General features: G+C 37.5%; 3 protein-coding genes and 1 non-coding gene across 4 annotated transcripts; 3 read left to right on the top strand and 1 right to left on the bottom strand.

Annotated features, from left to right (window-relative positions):
- The first annotated feature begins 3,567 nt into the window (after window positions 1–3,567).
- Window positions 3,568–4,652, top strand: neurl2 (neuralized E3 ubiquitin protein ligase 2). Its single transcript, XM_063003819.1, has 2 exons — window positions 3,568–4,294; window positions 4,397–4,652. Exons 1-2 carry the CDS (start codon window positions 3,568–3,570, stop codon window positions 4,510–4,512), a joined length of 843 nt encoding a protein of 280 aa, XP_062859889.1. The 3' UTR covers window positions 4,513–4,652.
- A 1,379-nt stretch (window positions 4,653–6,031) lies between these two features.
- On the top strand, window positions 6,032–8,039 carry msrb1b (methionine sulfoxide reductase B1b). Its single transcript, XM_063003818.1, has 4 exons — window positions 6,032–6,219; window positions 6,505–6,647; window positions 7,553–7,667; window positions 7,749–8,039. The coding sequence occupies exons 1-4, from the start codon at window positions 6,165–6,167 to the stop codon at window positions 7,766–7,768; spliced, it is 333 nt and encodes a 110-aa protein (XP_062859888.1). The 5' UTR covers window positions 6,032–6,164; the 3' UTR covers window positions 7,769–8,039.
- A 2,562-nt stretch (window positions 8,040–10,601) lies between these two features.
- On the top strand, window positions 10,602–15,880 carry meiob (meiosis specific with OB-fold). The gene is made up of 14 exons (XM_063003817.1): window positions 10,602–10,621; window positions 10,862–10,935; window positions 11,512–11,569; window positions 12,008–12,139; window positions 12,234–12,306; window positions 12,917–13,112; window positions 13,209–13,309; window positions 13,392–13,444; window positions 13,597–13,692; window positions 13,794–13,892; window positions 13,999–14,143; window positions 14,247–14,433; window positions 15,359–15,445; window positions 15,597–15,880. The coding sequence occupies exons 2-14, from the start codon at window positions 10,870–10,872 to the stop codon at window positions 15,702–15,704; spliced, it is 1,401 nt and encodes a 466-aa protein (XP_062859887.1). The 5' UTR covers window positions 10,602–10,621; window positions 10,862–10,869; the 3' UTR covers window positions 15,705–15,880.
- Window positions 10,971–11,052, bottom strand: trnal-aag (transfer RNA leucine (anticodon AAG)). The gene has a single exon. It is a non-coding gene; the product is annotated as a tRNA-Leu (tRNA).
- Window positions 15,881–15,940: the final 60 nt, after the last annotated feature.

Below are 15,940 nucleotides of genomic sequence, written 5' to 3'. Positions count from 1 at the left end.
TCATGAATGTAACCAAAGTGTAAAACATGATTTTAAAATCCTAATAAACATACAAGCAGTGATCTTTTTGCTCCTGATACACAGCTAGATTTACATATAACATGTTGAATTATTACTTGAACTCTGTAAAACAGCCCTCATTTTTAAGGATGTGATCTTGATTTTTTGAGTTGTTTATAGAGGATCAGACTGTGACTTAATAGCACTAAGATCCAAATTAATTTGTCAACTGTAATGCAAGTGTACCTTAAACATTCTGCACAAATTAGATGTAATGTTCCTTTTTGGAAGCTTCATCATGGCAGATAGGACTTGAGGTAACTGATAACGCTGCTGCAGTGCAATTCATGATCCTAAAGAGCAGCTAGGATTAACTAGTTTTGATGGTAACCAAACAGTTATTGCCTCTTTGGGCTATTTATTTCTGTCTCCTCTGTTCATGAATGTTTTCAACCCCCCTTTAAATGTCTTCTGATTGTTTACTATATGTTCCTAGGACAAATCCTAATAAAGTGTTAGCCAACTGTCTGCACTAGATAGATAGATCTATAGGAAATGAGAGAACTTGAAATCCCGAAGGAACTTGTGTCCTGCCTTACCTGTCTGCCGTACATAAAGTTTATTTGTTATTATAAATAATCTGGAATATTCCAAATTAAGTGGGAAAACACACTGATTGATTGCAATCACCATGAGCAGAAAAGGAAACTTATCCAACTAAGATATACATGTGTAGCCTAAATTCTACTGGTAATAATCTCTTGGCTAACAGATTTGAACTATATTTGAAGCTAAAGCATGTATAACATGTATTAAATACAAACTGCACATTTTAAATGTATTTACAGTATAAAGCATCTTACCAATTCCAGTTACTCTTTAAACTGAACACAGCTCCAGGTTATTTGTACTTCCTCGCATCCCAACCTCTCATGGTCCTCTGCTCATCTTCATCCAGTACACTCCTCCTGAAATGCTGCTGATGTAGAACAAAGCCAAGCAAAGCATAATCATGATTTTTAACTAGTTAAAATTTGCCCAAAAACGTATTAAGAGAGAAGAGCCAGTGGAGAGCCTGGTAGTAAATAGCTCTGTAGAAGCATCACACAACGAGGCACTGAAACAGATGCTCGTCACCGTTCCAGCCTCACGTTCTGTGAAAGTGAGAATCTGACAGTCTGTGTTCTAGTAAAGCATTTTCTCCTAACACTCTCGCCTGCCTCTGCCCAGATGTGCATTACTGAACCGCAGCTCAGCAGTGTGATTGGAGTGCATGACTACATACCAGTGTAATCCAGATTAAGTGAAACCCACCCTCAAACCACACTGAGCATTCTGAGCCTGGACATTTAACATTTGTACATTAGTGAAAATTAGAAACAGCAGAAAAATGGCAATTAGCAGAGGAAATCAATGGAGACTCCTCACGGCTACAAGTCACACAGATATTTTAATGACAGAAAGATTAAAATAACATATATTTTTCAAACATTCATTTCATCACAATTATTCAAGGTGGGGTTATCCGTCCTCAAATAAAAGCTGTTATTTGTTATGTGTAGGCTATTGAAAATAGTGTGCATTGCCACAAATAGCCTAATCATGTTATTCTTCCTCAAATGTATTAAGATTTATTATTAAGGTACCATTAATGTATCGAGATGAAGTTGGTTTCATATTCAACATTCTTTTAATATTAAACTTCAAACCTATTACACATTTTACCTATTTGAGCAAATTACCTAAAACTAACTGTGAAACATGAATGATAATAACCTTCATATGAAACCAACTTAATGTCACACTGGCTTTGCAAAGTAAGGAAAGAATACTGTTCTACTTTGCAGGAAGCCTTTTTACTTATATAGTGCACCTCATGCTCTACAGATAGATTTAAGAGAAAGAATGCATTTTTAAAAAGCTATGGCATTACACAGCCTCTTTAAGCATCAGAACAAAGTCAAACCCGGCTGTTCCCTTTTATTCAGAACACTATTTGTAATGTTGAACAAAATTCCTTTCACAATCCAGTTGTCATCAATATGATATATGTTCCACTCTCTGTGGCACCCAATGCTAAACATAAGAGGGGCAGCAGTTATTGCCTGAACCTGATGCAGTGTGTACTTACAGTAGACTATAACCAAATAAAATAAAGTAAAAGAAATTGTAAAACAAAGAGTACTTTTTGTGCATTTTACACTTTCCCTTATGCATCAGAGCAGTAATAAGAGCATCTGCTTAATGCTGTAAATGTAGAGCACAGATAAAATTCTCTCATATGTTTTCATTGAAAATAAGAAACATTTTTGCAAGTGCATTGAAGTTTCTAGGTCTATGTGTTTAATTAAGTGGCAACACAGTGGCACATTAGGAAGCATGGTCTTGAAAAGGTGTGATTATTCATCACCTCCAATCACCCAAATCATGCCAGTAGGTAGATTTTGAGAATTTTAAGGTAACCTTCTTTCTATATAACTTTGTCCAACCTCGATAAACAAAATGTAAAATATAATAACCAAATTTTAACCAAGTAACCCCTAGATTTTTTCTAGTATAACACACTGGAAATGTGTCACTGGTAAACACATAACCCAGAATTTCTGACAGATGCAGACAAATGGTTCTTTCCAGTAGTCCCCATCCCCCAAAGGTCATTGTAACTGCATCACTATCAGACTGTGCTAGATACAAAGGTAGGCCAAATGGAATCTTTTCTTGTCCAGATCAATCTTTGTAGAGCCTATATTACAACAAAGACAAAAACAAAGCTTTCTGCAATAAATAGATAAGGTCATGCTCTCTAATAAGTATAATATTACAAGTATTATAATTCAAAAATGTTAATAAGAGCAGTTTCTTCCCACAGGCCATCTCCCTCCTAAATAAATAAATGACTGACAGTACAGACTTAAGCGCGACAATATTCATCTGCTGCCAATTAACAACACTTTGTAGTACTCATTCTACATGCTGTGCACTTTACTGTTTTTGTAAATATATAACATGCTGCTAACTTACATATCTGTAAATTGCTTGTATATAATAGTTTGTTTGTATATTTTGTGTTTAATGTTTAAGGTATACATTGCTTGAGAGATACCACCAGCCGGAACCAAATTCCTTGTGTGTATTCACATACTTGGCCAATAAATCTGATTCTGATTCTGAAGTAGACAAAGTAGTGTTCTAAACAAAGTAAAGACAAAATGTTAATATTTAATACAATACAATTCTCAGTACAATATTCAAGATTGTATGCATGTGGTTACCATTTCACTGCCTAACATAGGGATTTTCATTTGGAATAGCCCCCTCCAAACGATCCCTGTCTCTTCTGCATGCCTTGTCAACTATTTAAGTGCCAGTGACACATGCAGTGTGTCAAAAATAGCCACCAGTCTGGAACTAGAAAGTTCTCAGTGTCAGTGTTTGGGAGAGTATGGCAGAGGGATATGTAAGCCCTACAACAATGCATTCAACAAAAACTGAGAAATAGAAGATCTAATTTCTTAGTTGTTAGATAAGTGTTAGTGAAGTGTGTTTAATTAGAAGATATTTTTTTAAATGGCTTCTGTTTTGGGACAATTTATGGAGTTTCATCCAGTTCATGGAATCAATGTCCAACTGGATCGCACTGGGACTAAAGCCACTCGAATTGAGAGTTTTGCTAATGGAATCTGCTTTAGTAAACATCCATTAAATCCTGGTGAGATCTTCTTGGTGGAGATTGAGGACAAGGAGCTAGGCTGGTGTGGCCACCTCAGGATCGGACTGACTGCGCGTGACCCTGAAACAGTGGAGATAGTTCCTGAGTATTCTTTGCCTGACCTAGTGGACCAGGGAGGAAGCTGGGTGTTTGCTATTACACGAAATCACAATAAGGTTATTGAGGACGAGGTTCTGGAGGTCCAGGAAGCAGAAATGGGACAAGCTGGTGGGGTAAACGAAGGGCGCAACAAATCTAAATCTTTTTTTACTGACACCCATTTGTTTATAAAAGACGTTTGTATACCTAAGGACAAGCTGGTAGGACGGAGTCAGCCTGGACTGTATAGTCACATCCTGGACGATCTATACAAGACAAATACTTTGCCTCCCACTGCCCGGCGCAGTCGGATAGGAGTTCTGTACGTCCCGAAAAGGCAAGGCTTTGCCGATATGCATATTATTATCAATGGTGAAGACATGGGTGCCAGTGCCAAAGATATACCAGCTAGTCAGCCTCTGTATGCTGTCGTGGATGTATTTGCTGCTACTAAAAGTGTAAGAATTGTGCAGGTGGAATATGGCAGTAAGTTTCAAATAAAAACAAGATATTTTGTAAAATGTACACACACATACTACCAAATACATGTTTCAATATTTACTATTCATATCTTTCTTTTTCTTATAGTCTCATCACTGCAAACACTCTGTCGACAGACCATTCAAAAGCACGTTGTTCACAGAATGGCTTTGGACTGGTTGGAGCTTCCAGAATTACTAAAGCACTTTTGCAAATATGAATAACAGACGTAAAAAAATTATCAACAAAGACTGGAAGACTGGAAATGCTCTGACTACAGGGCAATTTTACAAACTTTTAACTTATTTGCTACTGTTACCTACAAAAGGGTATTAAAAGCCATTTTTGAGTATTTGGCAAGTCACTTTTCATTTCTGTTATTTCTATTTTATTTTTATAACAGAAACTCTAGCTAAAACTAAGCGATGCCACTTATGAACTCACAAATGTATACTTAATAAGTTATAAGGACACCTTAGCATACTTTGTATTGTTTACGTTGCATTGTTTGGATGAAATTTGCTTCTTTTGAGATGTATAATTAAAAACCAGCAGGCCTTATGCTTATACATTGACTCATGCTTATGCTAATAGATTCATTCATTGTCTGTTTTACCACCGCTTTATCCTGGTCAGTGGGGCGGCACCGTGGCTAAGTGGGTAGCACTGTCGCCTCACAGCAAGAAGGTCCTGGGTTCGATCCCCAAGTGAGGAGGTCCGGGTCCTTTCTGTGTAGAGTTTGCATGTTCTCCCCGTGTCCACGTGGGTTTCCTCCCACAGTCCAAAGACATGCAAGTGAGGTGAATTGGAGACACTTAATTGTCCATGACTGTGTTCGATATAACCTTGTGAATTGATGAATCTTGTGTAATGAGTAACTACCGTTCCTGTCATGAATGTAACCAAGGTGTAAAACATGACGTTAAAATCCTAATAAACAAACAAATTCTGGTCAGTGTTACTGTGGATCCAGTTCATTGGGTGAAGGCCAGGTGGCACACACAACAGTTTTTAGTAGCAGGCCTGAATGCATGTCTTTGGACTTGTTAGAGGAAACCGAAGCACACCCACAAAGAAACATGCAAACAGAAAGAACCCTCGCCACCCAGCCGAGTAATCGAACCCAGGCCCTTCTCGCTGCGAGGCAGCAGCACTACCTGTTACACCACCTTCTCTGCAACATTTTTATGTAAAATTGAAACTATTGTACTTGCTGTCTGATAAAAAAAACATTACGATTTGTTTAAAGGTATTCAGTTTTTAAGGTTTTAATCTGGAGTTGAATAGCAACAAAACAGAATAATGGATACACACTGCCATCTGGGGCGGCACGGTGGCTAAGTGGGTAGCACTGTCGCCTCACAGCAAGAAGGTCCTGGGTTCGAACCCCAGGTGGGGCGGTCTGGGTCCTTTCTGTGTGGAGTTTGCATGTTCTCCCCGTGCCTGTGTGGGTTTACTCCGGGTGCTCCGGTTTCCTCCCACAGTCCAAAAACATGCAAGTGAGGTGAATTGGAGATACTAAAATTGTCCATGACTGTGTTCAATATAACCTTGTGAACTGAAGAACCTTGTGTGAAGATAAACTACCGTTTCCTGTCATGAATGTAACCAAAAGTGTAAAACATGACGTGAAAATCCTAATAAACAATCAACAAACACTGCCATCTCCTGACCATACACGACTTAAACAGGACCTGCCTTTGTAACGATCACGTGACTAAGATAGTGTCGTGATGAAACGCGCATGCGTTCTGTAGATGTGCTGTAGAGTGGGTGTTGTGCACTTATAAACGCAGAAGTCTGAATTCAAATATTTTAAGGTAATATTTAAATTGTGCACCATTAACACATTTGACAGGGCAACTTTCAGAACAAAATGTCGTTTTGTTCTTTTTTCGGGAAGGAGGTGTACAAAGATCACTTTAAACCAGGTATGTTGGCTCTTTTGATCTGTTAGGTAAGTTATGTTGTTGTGTTATATAACCTACTAGTCATTTACCTAACCAGTTTAATTCACTTTTCTTAAGTTCTTTATACCTGAATTTTTTAAAGCTTGGTTTATTCGTATATTAAAATCAGTAGCAAGTATCAGCATACTTTAATTTATTTGGTTTTGTACTGTTTAGATGAGATTTGCTTCTCTTAGGATGTATTAAATTTAACAGCAGGTCTATGCATTTGTGTGTATTTGATTCTTTTAATTTGTTCTTTTGCAGGAATATATGTGTGTTCCCAATGTGAACACCAACTGTTTTCAAGCAGGACCAAATATGAACATTCCTCACCCTGGCCAGCCTTTACAGAGACCATCCTTGAGGACAGTGTAACTAAAGTAATGGAGACCCCAAAAGCCTATAAGGTAATAAAATAATACTTGATGGTGTGTTTCCACCTGCATTTTCTTAGACTGCGTTATGGTTACATGAACTACACCAAATTCTCTACCAGTTTAATGTTTCACACACCTACCTTCCAATTAAAAAAAACTGAAGTTTTATCCAGGTGATATGGCCTAACCGGTTTCCTTCCCCCTTTTCCCACAGCTTGTGTCTAAAATTAGATCACCGTCTGCCAAACCGATTTAATTTTAAATGGGTGTTTCCTTTCTTTTGACACGCCCTGAGTGCTAACCCCACACCTGGGATATTAAGTAAATTGGCCAAGGCAGAACAACACTGTGACTAAAAAAACCATAAAAGACCCAAGTACATACTGGAGCAGAAACTAAGTGCTTCTGTAGACCTCTAGCTGCCAGCTACTCTATCCGCCAGCTTGTTACAACTGTTTTTTAGAATAACCTTGTATGTGGCTTAGTTTGTGTGTTACAAATTTACAAATACATCTCTTTATTGTTATGATCAGCTGTTGGCCAAAAATAAAAATTGGACCCATCGGAAATTACTTTACTCATGTCCTATACCGTCTATTCATTTGTAAATCCATGTTGGTGGAGAGTCTCTCTGACCCTCTGTCGGTCTGTAGCTTTGTTGTCACCAGTGTCTGCTGCATGACCTCATTCTGCCTTACTCTTTTGGCATGGGCATTAGTAATTATTTATTCTACTTATTTTTATTTTATTTGCGTCTCTGCCTTTGCTTTGTTAAGCATGCATCAGCTATAGACAAAAGAATCAATAATTCTTTCTAACATGTATGAGGAAAAAATCTGATATGAAGGTGTGGTTTATTACTCCACACCAATAAAAAAATAAAATGTATTATATAGTGGTGTTTTACCTAGATCTTAATGTGCATTGATGTGCAGGTTCTGTGTGGCAAGTGTGGCAATGGACTAGGCCATGAGTTCCTAAATGACGGCCCACAGGAAGGCGTGTCACGCTTCTGAATTTTCAGTCACTCGCTGAAGTTTGTCCCAAAGGGTAAGAAGGCCTCTTCTTACCATACTCTTCTGTAGCTTAACCTTTGTTCATTTAAAATAACCAATCCATTGTGTTTTACAGAAAAAGCAGACAAATACTAATGCGAGAATGGAGGTCTGTGATGCTCTGTAGCTGCTGGTAATCACACATTAAGCAGATGCGCAGTTCATGAAGTGGACAGGGGAAAAATCCTGCAGGAGAGCCTGTGCACGGATGGCCATGCTGCTCTTTAACTTTCTGCTACAGCTGTATTAAAATCATGTCATAAAACAGATATGCAATTTTGAAAACCTTTAATAAAGAGAAATTTATTTACGTTGTTAAACCTATATGCTTTATACAAATGATCTGATTAATAAATGATTGCTTGTCTTTCCTGTTGAGTTATTTTCACTCAATACATTTTGCTTAAAAGATTAAATTAAATATTATTAGTAATTAATAATGAACCTGCTAAACTTTACATTGGTATGTTAGAAGTAATAGCTTAACAAATAAAAATAGGTTGGTTCAACTGGTAGTCTTCATGCCTTACAGTCTCTGGTTTGTTTGAAATTCGACATGTTTTGTTTGCATTTTTTTCCCATTAGTGTCAAATAATCGTAACCTCACTGAGCTTTTATGGGAGCATTTAAAGACCAGACACAAGATACATTTACTGTGAATACTGTAAAAATCATGCTGGGTTACCAGGGATATTGAACAAACTTGTGGAGACCATACCAGATCAGGTGCATTAGAGACTTTATTGATCCCCTCAGGAAAATGAACCAATTAAAGTAATAACAGCATACTGTCCTTATGGAAAAAGGAGTACATACCAAATGCTAAAAAGTTTTATCTACATTTTTAAGATTTTTAAAAGTTGTCATGCTGATCATTCCACTTAACCACATCCTAAATTGGAGACTGAATTGGAGATACAAAATTGTCCATGACTGTGCCTGACTTTAAAAACTTGTGTAATGAGTAACTACCGTTTCATGTCAATGTAACCAAAGTGTGTAAAACGTGACGTTAAAATCCTAATAAATAAATAACCACATCCTATTAAATTAGAAAAATATGCAATTTCTCTCCAGGGAAGCTACCCAGATTCTGGTCCAATCACTTGTAATCTCACGGTTGGAGTACTGCAACTCCCTCCTGGCAGGTGCTCCAATGTCCACTATTAAACCCTTGCAGCTCATTCAAAATGCAGCTGCTCGCCTGGTTTTTACCCAACCTAAACACTGCCACATCACCCCACTGCTGCGTTCTCTTCACTGGCTTCCTGTAGCTGCACGCATTCAGTTTAAAACACTAACGCTCGCCTACAAAGCCAAAAATGGACCAGCCCCAAGCTACCTTCGTGGTCTAATAAAACCCCGCTCTGTACCACGCAACCTCCGAGCCACTAGTCTCGCTCGACTTGAGCCCCCACCCAGGACTAAAGGAAGACAAGCATCAAGGCTCTTCTCTGTTCTAGCACCCAAGTGGTGGAATGAACTTCCTGTCTGTCCGAACATCTGAGTCTCTTGCTATCTTTAAAAAACGATTAAAAACCCACCTTTTTACTAAGCACTTAAGCTGACTTGTACTTATTTACTAACATTTTTCTTCCATTTCCAAAAAAAAAACAAAAAAAACACACTTTGGTTCTAACAGGTTTCAGCAGATTTGTGTTCTCCGACTGTTGTTTACTAAAACTTGAGAAATGAAATGTTTGGATGGAACTATGGAAGCACTTCTGTAAGTCGCTCTGGATAAGAGCGTCTGCTAAATGCAGAAAATGTAAAATGTACATGTAAATGCAAAATAGAAACATTTACAAGTAGACTGTTGGCCCCAATGTAAACCTATTTTAAATATAAACAAAAATACTTGTTCTAATAATGCTATACATGTTTATAATGCTATTTAAAAGTATAATAGGATTGAAAATGATATTTTATATGGCAAATAAAAAGAATGTTCTTGTGCAAATTGCATCTGATTGTATTATAAAAAAAAACTGTCATTGGTCTAAAGATTTCAAACAAATGGTAATCACAGTGAATCAGAAGGAGCTTTTTCTAAAGTGTTTGAGGGCGACATTATTAAACAGTTGAATTAAAAAATAACTGAGCCAAAGTATTAAATGTGTTACTCATGTATAGTTGGTATAGCAGGTGATGCTGCAGGTTCAGTGGGTACCTGCCAACAGATTTCCAGTCCTTAACAAAACCTGCAAAATAGTGATTAACCAAATAACACTGCGTTTATATTAAACAAATATACAGTACAGGCCAAAAGTTTGGACACACCAGCCAAAAGTTTGGACACACCTTCTCTTCAATGTTTTTTCTTGATTATTTTTATTTTCTACATTGTAGATTAATACTGAAGACATCCAAACTATGAAGAATTATGTAGTGAACCAAAAAGTGTTAAACAAACCAGAATATGTTTTATATTTTACCAACTCTACCTCTGCACAACCCAACTGATGGTCTCAAACACATTAAAAAAGCAACAAATTCCAAAAATTCACTCTAGACAAGGCACAAACATTCATTGAAAACCATTCCAGGTGGAAACCTAATTAAGCTGGTTGAGAAAATTTCAAAGAGTGTGCAAATCTGTCATTAAAGCAAAAGATAGCTACTTTGAAGAATCTAAAATATAAAACATATTCTGGTTTGTTTAACACTTTTTTGTTTACTACATAATTCCATATGTGTTCCTTCATAGTTTGGATGTCTTTAGTATTAATCTACAATGTAGAAAATTAGAAAAAAATCAAGAAAAACCACAGGAATGAGAAGGTGTGTCCAAACTTTTGGCCTGTACTGTATATGTTGATGAAAGTTTACTTAAACACGTTTTTAAAACGTATATTTTGGAGTAACTGTGACAGTTAAGCATCTCACATTAACACTGATTGAATGAGAGTCTCGCGCTGCTGTCAGTGACTCGCGCGCGCTCAGTAACCGGTGAGTTTGTTTTTACCTCAGAGCTTCACCGCTAATATTACAACTTTAACTTATTTACTGCTTTAAATTCACCTTGACACGTTTGATTTGTTCACATTTTGTGGTATGAACGTACATTAAGGAGCTTACCTAAAACGCGAGAGAGCCAAACCTATCGAATATAAACACGTTTTTATAACAAGTTTGCTAGCTTTATTGCTAACGGACCCCAGTAACGTTTGTCTTTATTAATTATCGCAGGTTGGAAAATGGCACATACATCTTTACAAAACTGTGTCTCAATTGCTGACTTAAGCCCAAACATCACACACCCGGTGAGTCTGCTTTTTACATCTACAAACACTTAAGTTGGCAGCGGTGGGATTCGAACTAACGCCCCCGAAGAGACTGGAGCCTTAATCCAGCGCCTTAGACCGCTCGGCCACGCTACCACGCTAGTTGGTGGTGTTTGTGGTCATTTGGAAACCATGTGGTCAACCATGGTTAACTGAAATTTGTATTCATTCATTCATTCATTCATTCATTCATGTTTACTAACCACAAGTCAGGGTCTGATGCCACCCAGAAACACAGGCCCTTCCAAGAAATTGAAGAGGGTGGCACTTTGTTGCAAGGTACCACACACACATTTACTCACACCTAGGGAGTGTGAGGTGATTATAAATAGGAATTACACACTTACAGTGAGAACATGCAAAATCCCTTCCCCGGGTCACATGTTGCTCTTCAACACCCATTCTACCAGTTGCATTACAGTGCTGCCCAAGGCTTGATTTATTTAGCCAAAACTAAGAGGCGAAAACAAGGCAAATATTAAAAAAATATATTAATATATACTGAAATGTAATGCCTTTGATTGTTTACTAATAAAAGTATTCTCTTCCCTTTAGTCTGTGGTTGGGATTATTATTGGAAAGACTGATGCAAGGGGATTTCCTGACAGAAAAAGTAACCACATATATGATTTATTAACATATTCATGCCTTTATTTTAGACTTTTTGGGTGTGAAAACATCTATACACTCTTTAAATTAGTTCTGATTTTAATGCTTCACCCATTTAATCTCACCTATTTTTACCATCTTTGCCAGACATTAATTGTGCTCATTAGACAGCCTCATTCTCAGAGGTTGTGTCAGTAAATGACTGGCTCATCATGTGTCCAGTTGCTCCATATGAAAGTTATTCTGAAATCAAGACATCCTATAATACATACAGTATAACTTTAGTACAAGATCTCAAACCCTTTCTTTAGAGCTTTACAATTTCGAATTCAGGCCATAATTGTGACTGGTGAGGTTAATATATCAAGTAATGCATTCTCCACTTTACAATTAAATTAAAAGCCTATGATTATTTTACAGTAAAATTGCTCTTTGTTTCCAGATGTTGGCTCAGAACGATACACGTTCAGCTTCACAGTGAAAGATTCACCAGACCATTTTATTAATGTATCTTCTTGGGGCACTGAGGATTACATTCTGGGACTTAGTAGTCGAGTCAAGATTGGAGACTGTGGTAAGAAACAACTTACAACAGCTATAATGAAAATTGTTTTATGCATTTCTGCACACTTTATTGTTCAGACTTCAAAATGTCTTTTGCTTTTCAGTTGTCATTGAAAACCCCCTTGTTGTTACTAAAGATCCTGAGAAAGAGGACAGATTCTGTCCTACAACCCCAAGGTAAAATCTTCCATATATTTTATTTTCATGTATTACCACAGCTTTTCCATGGGGGGTCATGGTGGGTTTGGTTTGTTCAGTAATCACTGGGTGCAGTGCAGTAACACACACAGGACAGGATGTCAATTTGTTGTGGTGTCTCCACAACCCAGACAGGGCTGTATGTAGACATCCAAAAAAGCTTTGGCACTTTGTATACAAGATACATTTGAAGGTCTAGCTTTAGAGCTGACTAAGGGGACACAGCGAGACCTAAAGCAATCCTATTGACCTAGGTTTGATCCATAAGTTTGAGCCTCTGTTTACTTGCTAAGTAGAAAAAATGAACTAAAATATGTTATTTGGAAAAGAAACCCTGTGAATATTCAAAAGAATGAGAAAACTGCAGTAATGGTTAAATAAACTACCAGCAGATAGGTGCAAGAAGCTCATTGTTGCCAAAGGTTGTACAACCGAATATTAGTTAAGGATGCTTTTAATTCTGTCCATATTATACATTATGGTTGGTTTTTATTTCTCTTTTGAAATGATTACATGATAACAGATCAATTTTTTTGTTAAATCCACTACATATCCACTGAAGATTCTGGCTTTATTGTTTTTAAAACAGTTTTTACAGACTGCTGGTGACAGAAGCTCACTCAGCGATTCAGATGTGTTCTGATTTGGACACGGAGCGCAGGCTGCTTTCTTTTTTCCACATACCAGTAAAGGACTCGAGGGACTTTTACTCACTGGGAGACATCACTGCAAATGGTCAAACTCTAGATGGAAACTTTATCAACATTTTAGCTGCTGTGCGATCAGTATGTATTGCTCACAAAAAGAACTAATAGTTAATTAGATGTATTAATAAAATTCTTATCATTTTTTTTGTGATGTGTTGTAATTCATTTACAAAGATAGGAGAGCCAAAGTGCTTCAATACTTCGGATGGACGAAAAGGTCAAAAGCTAGAAATGAAACTCTTCGATGAGACATTGACATCATTTCCTTTCATTTGGTATGTCTGTATGATGCACAGTAGCAATTTGTATATTTTTCTTTGACGTAATGCTTATTGCTACAAATGATTTCATCCTTAGCTGGGATCGAGAAGCTATTCAGTTTGTACAGACCCTGCCACCACGGGAGACAGGTATAATAATCAATTAAAGATAAACCCTTTCATTCTGCTTTGCATCCAGTGTTTTCAGGATGCGGACCTATCTGAACCCTACTCAGATCTAAAAGAAGTGAGTACTGAAGATAAATAATTGGAAAGATGGTGATAAATGTATTTGCTTGTAGTTCTCTTCATAGTGGATGCTCGCATCAGCTTTGACACTTTTCGCAACTCTATGGTGGCAACATCCACATCAAAAACAATCATTACTGTCAACCCTGGTAGGGATAATGATTTTGTTTGTTTATTTAAGCAGTTTTCATCAGGATATAATGTAATTAAAACCAGAGTTCATCTAAAGTTTGGTCTTTTTAATGTCTAGACACACTGGAAGCCAACCAGCTTTTCAGTTATGCCAAGGAATTATCCGAAATTGAACTACTAGATGAGCCAGATGTAGAAGTGGAACATAATGTGCCTTGTATGTATAGAATAATACAAATAAAGTATACTATTTTTACCTTTCTTTTGATTATGTAATTAATAATATCATGATATCCTAAAGACATTAAATATTTCGTTTTTAGTGGACTCTATTAGTGAGGTACTGACAGTAAGTCAGATTAAAGCTAAAGTCCAGGAAAGCTCTGAAGCTCTTTATGGTATGGTTTATGGATTCATCACAACTCTAGCATTAGACTCTGGTATTTCCAAGATTATTCGCAGCAGGTGGTAGGTCCAAGTTGTTCATTATTTAAACAGACAAGTTTTTGATATGTGGCTTTAGTGTTTCACATAATAAGATGAATTCTGAGTGGATGTCTTTATTACATAGTGATCGATGCAAATATCGTGTCAGTGAGGAGATTGAGGTCTGCACCAACACAGCCTGTCCAAACCAAGGACAAGGACAGGAAGTAACTGCAGCTTTCGATCTGCTGGTGGATATCAGTGATCACACAGGAACATTGCAGGGCTGCAGCTTAGGAGGCACTGTTGCTGAGAAAACACTGGGGTGTACTGTGAGTACCAACAACCAAATCATCTTAAATGTATAAACTTTATATGTGGGGTATCCATGCCTTTTGTCATATTATACCATGAAAATGAAAGTCTTTTTCCAGCTGTATTTACACATTATAACTTTCATCATCATAGTCAATATTACACTTAAACAATTATAATTATCGGGCCGCTCAGGTGGCGCAGCGGTAAAAACACACTCTGGAACCAGAGCTGGGATCTCGAATACATCGTATCGAGTCTCAGCTCTGCCTGCCGACTGGGCTGAGCAGCCACATAAACAACGATTGGCCTGTTGTTCAGATATGGGTGGCATTAAGCCGGATAGGGTCTCTCTCTCATGACTGGTGCAATTACGACCTCTGCTGGCTGATTGATGGCGCCTGCACAGAGCTGAGATGAGAGCTCTCAGAGTGTGTCTCTCCATACACAGTGCTGAGCTGCACACAAGATGCATACGGCATGCTGCCCACGTGTCGGAGGGGGCATGGGTTAGCTTCATTCTCCTCAATCAGAGCGGGGATCGGCATTGGTGGAGAGGAATTGTTTATGCAATCAGGCAATTGGACGCGCTAAAAAGGGAGAAAAAGGGGAGAAAATGCATAAACAAAATATTATAATATTATAATTTAATTAGTAAAATACCAGGTTTTAATGTGTAACCAGCTTAGACTGGGGCAACATTTTACCTTTTAACATGACAGTGATCTGAAGCATACAGGAAAACAACGCTGGAGTGGCTTTGGGGCAAGTGTCTGAACGCTCTTGAATGTCCCAGCCAAAGCTCAGACTCATTATTGCCCAGACTGATTATTTTGGAAGCTCCCCTACCATACTTATTACTTTCTGGGTATACAATTGTATATGTGATTTATGTGATTTAGAGAGATTTGCTTGCTCAAGCAAACTTTGCTGTCATTTTAGTCTGAGGAGTTTGTGTGCCTCCCTGAGTCTGAACGGACGTCCATGAAGTGGAGGTTTCTTCTGGAAAGATGCAAAATCTATCTTAAGGTTTAACATCTTTTTTTTTTTACCTCACAATTATTGGAGTTGTAAATAGAGTTTGTAAACGAGTTCTAAATTGTGTTACCAAAATGTTTGTACATTTTGGCTATTTTAATTAAAAGAATGTGTTTTTTATTATTTATATTTGTTATTTCAGGTTTATGCATCATCTAAAAACGTGAGTGGCATGAGGGCGTGTATCCTGTCCTGTACACTTGCTGATCCAGTGGAAGTGAAGCAAAGCATGTCTGCACTGACCAGCTAAATCTAATCTAATGTTTTACTAATCTAAAATTAAATGTAGTTGCTGTTCAAATTAACCAAGTCAAAATTGTATTTAAAATGTTGGTAATTTGCGTGTAATTATTCGTGCGTGTCACTATTAAGTTAAAGGTTCGTTTTGAATGATTATATCGAACAAATAAACACATTTGAAGGTAACTCGCTTTGCCTGTTCTTTGCTAAGGCGGAACCATTAATCGTTTTGGTGTTTCAGTGGGG

This window comes from Trichomycterus rosablanca, chromosome 10 (assembly GCF_030014385.1).
Source record: "Trichomycterus rosablanca isolate fTriRos1 chromosome 10, fTriRos1.hap1, whole genome shotgun sequence".
NCBI lineage: Eukaryota > Metazoa > Chordata > Actinopteri > Siluriformes > Trichomycteridae > Trichomycterus > Trichomycterus rosablanca.
The sequence above is the reverse complement of the archived record's forward strand: the minus strand, read 5'-3'. Positions and strand labels throughout refer to the sequence as shown.